Raw genomic sequence first — 3159 nt, 5'->3', positions numbered from 1 at the left:
CTTGTGACTTGCGACGTCTACGATACGACCAATGTAGAATGGCCTTTAGGCAACGTCTACAATACACGGAGTAAGAAGAGTAAGAAATTGTCCAATCACAGTCGAATGTGAGAAGAATAATCGACTGTGATTGGTCAATTTCTTACTCTTACTTCTTACTCCGTGTATTGTAGACGGGCCTTGAGAGGAGCTTTGCGATTCGAACGCCTACCGAGCACCACCAATACCAATTCAGAAACCTGGTTTTGACCACACTTTTTAAGCCTAGTTCGGTCTCCTATTCTCTATACTCCATGCTTGACATCATGTTTCTGAACTAGATAACTTCGTATTTTGTGCAGAGGCTTATTTGGGCTTATCTCTCGTTTTCTATTCTCTGTACCCCTGAAGTGCTCCGAATTTTACTTTCCACGGTATAAATATAAAAGATTTGTTACTGCAAATTCAATATTTAAAAAATGCCTCTGCGAATAACACGAAAGAACATCGAATTAGCATCGAAATGGTGAGTGTTCCAGTATTTTTGGTATTCCAACTTCGATGTAATCTTAATGTGCAAGAGAGTGCATTGAACATGGGCGTATCGTGGAATTTTTTCGGAGGGGGGGGTTTCTATTAACCCAAGGATGTTCCTCAGATGTACCATGAACCAACTGGAATGAGAACTAAAAAAATAGGATTTTGCGGTTACACTGCAAAGAACATCACAGCACCAATTTCGTTGTAACATTTTCAAAAGTTTTTTACTTTAATGAATTCCATTTGGATGCTCTTACAGCTTTTAATATCTCCTCGTATCTCATTTTGAAAAGAAAAAATGTTACATTTTGTATATCATGTAACTTTTATTTTATTTTTTAAAGAAAGTATGGGCAATACAACTACTACAAACAAAATATTTAATTCTTTAATATTATTATTATTATTACAAACATTACATAACTTTTACATAAATATTCTGAGCAAAACAAGAATACTAAATAACGTAAAGTTCTCTTTCTCTCTCTCGTATTCTACAATACTTTTTCACAAAAATGATTATAAAATAATTGTAAAAGTGATTATAAAAATATAGACCAAGCAGGTGCAAGCGTTCACTAACCGCTCAATGAGCAATTGTACTGAATATATCAATTATAGCGTTATATATATTAGAGTCAAGTTTTATGAAAATTTTCTTTATGTATTGCATATTCTGTCAAAGCTTGAACTAACAAAAGTATTAAAAATTACTTAAATAATCTTATAACGAGGAGAAAAAAATATTTTGACACCAAAAAATTTACACAAAAGTAAAGTTGTACGTTTTTAAAATTAAAAATGGAAAAGAGGAATTTGATATAATGCATCGCTAATTGGCTAATTTAAAATAAAATATTCTTTTTAGTAAAGCAGTGAAAAATGACTAGACATCGATGGATGTGTGCTATTGGGATATGCACTAACGGGATCATCCCAAAATTAAATAATTAATAAAAAATTCTAGGGGAGGGTTGAACCTCCCAAAACCACTTCTCTGGATACGCCCATGGTATTGAATATATCATTCGTATGTTATTTCTAACTATTAAATGATTGCATGGAATAAATAACAAAATTTTATTTTTATACTTTTCATATATTTCTCTCTCTTACATCAAAAGCAATGGAGATTGTTTTATTTTGACATAAGTATAATTTTTTGTGCTGCATTAGATATCTGATATCTTTTATTCAAGATATTAAATAATTCTTTTAGGACTCCAACCGCAGTGGCTTATGGAACTGGCGCATGGTTATCACTGTTATACTTTACAGACTGGAAAGCAGTGGTACGATATATTCCATTCTATGGTAGCAAGTTTCAAGAATAGGTTACGAGATCACTCAATAAGATTATGTAATAGTTTTATTGGAACGATAGAGATTCTATTGTACCATGCTATATTTACATCTAATCTGTTTTTTTAAATTATAAGGTATTAATAAAGAAACATATATATAAAACTGATAAAGGTTTACATCATGAGCTCCAGTTGAATTTTTTTTCTCTACTCCAAGACTCTTTTCTTTCGCTGTTCGTAAATAAAATTTGCAAATTCCTCAGCTTTTGCTGCCTTCCGCCGTTTGAACCATGGCTGTATGAAAATTCTGCATAAAAAATGCATTACATTATAATCTTATATCCTTATTTCATCCTTGTTAATAATTCATAAAAAATAGAACAAAATATAAACTTACTTGAAACCTATTATAGAGAAAGCACCGCCAATCACTACAAGCCCTAACCGGCTAAATTTGTTAAATAGCAGATTTTTACTTCTCCTTATCAAACTAAAATTTATTACACAATATTATATTTTAAGAAAAAAATATCATTCATAAAATCTTTACCCATAATAAAATTTGTTTTTAAACCAAGCAACGATAGTTTTTTAAAGAAAGAATTACAAATGATAAAAATATGCAATATATTTTTATTATTTTTTTGTTCTTTTTTTTATTAAACATGCAAACTTTATTTTTTTATTAGAAAATCTTAATATTAGTAGTATTAATATTATATCGATAATAGTACTGATAATGATTAATATGTACAGATAATTGTAATTATAAGAGCTATATATACACACATAATAAAACGTATTATATAATCGCGAAAAATACGATAATGTAACTGTACAGGTTATGATCGTATCATTAAGTATACGATTCACTGATTACCTCATTTAACTGTAGTTCTTTTTCGCATTCTTTCATATGTTCCTTTAATACAGAATTCCAAGTATAAATACCGCTTCCTATTCCTAAAGCCAATACGATATAAATCTGATCCTTGCGTAATCCCCGTGGGACCCTGACTCTCATATTACCCTCATATAATCAATAGGTGCATTCAATACTATGAGCACAGAACATGTACTAAGAGAAATGAAAGCTCTATTCATAAGATGGGCAACAAAGATGAGACACCGCCATCTAGTGGTGGAGTGCGAACTAAAGTGGACTGTAGGAATGGGGGACGAGAATTTAAATCCTTTCAATATTGAATGCGTTTCGTTACTCACTGCGAGTATTGAAAATCTATAGAGTATACGTAATGTAACCTATATAGATTCAATACTCGCAGTAAATAACGAAACGCAGCCAATTAGAGTTTGAAATAGCAATTAAATGATG

General features: G+C 30.9%; 1 protein-coding gene across 1 annotated transcript; it reads left to right on the top strand.

The window, feature by feature from the left end:
* The first annotated feature begins 211 nt into the window (after positions 1 to 211).
* On the top strand, positions 212 to 1990 carry UQCR-6.4 (Ubiquinol-cytochrome c reductase 6.4 kDa subunit). Its single transcript, XM_018516303.1, has 2 exons — positions 212 to 505; positions 1739 to 1990. The coding sequence occupies exons 1-2, from the start codon at positions 459 to 461 to the stop codon at positions 1851 to 1853; spliced, it is 162 nt and encodes a 53-aa protein (XP_018371805.1). The 5' UTR covers positions 212 to 458; the 3' UTR covers positions 1854 to 1990.
* Positions 1991 to 3159: the final 1169 nt, after the last annotated feature.

Source organism: Trachymyrmex cornetzi, unplaced genomic scaffold (assembly GCF_001594075.2).
Source record: "Trachymyrmex cornetzi isolate Tcor2-1 unplaced genomic scaffold, Tcor1.1 scaffold623, whole genome shotgun sequence".
Classification (NCBI taxonomy): domain Eukaryota; kingdom Metazoa; phylum Arthropoda; class Insecta; order Hymenoptera; family Formicidae; genus Trachymyrmex; species Trachymyrmex cornetzi.
The sequence above is the reverse complement of the archived record's forward strand: the minus strand, read 5'-3'. Positions and strand labels throughout refer to the sequence as shown.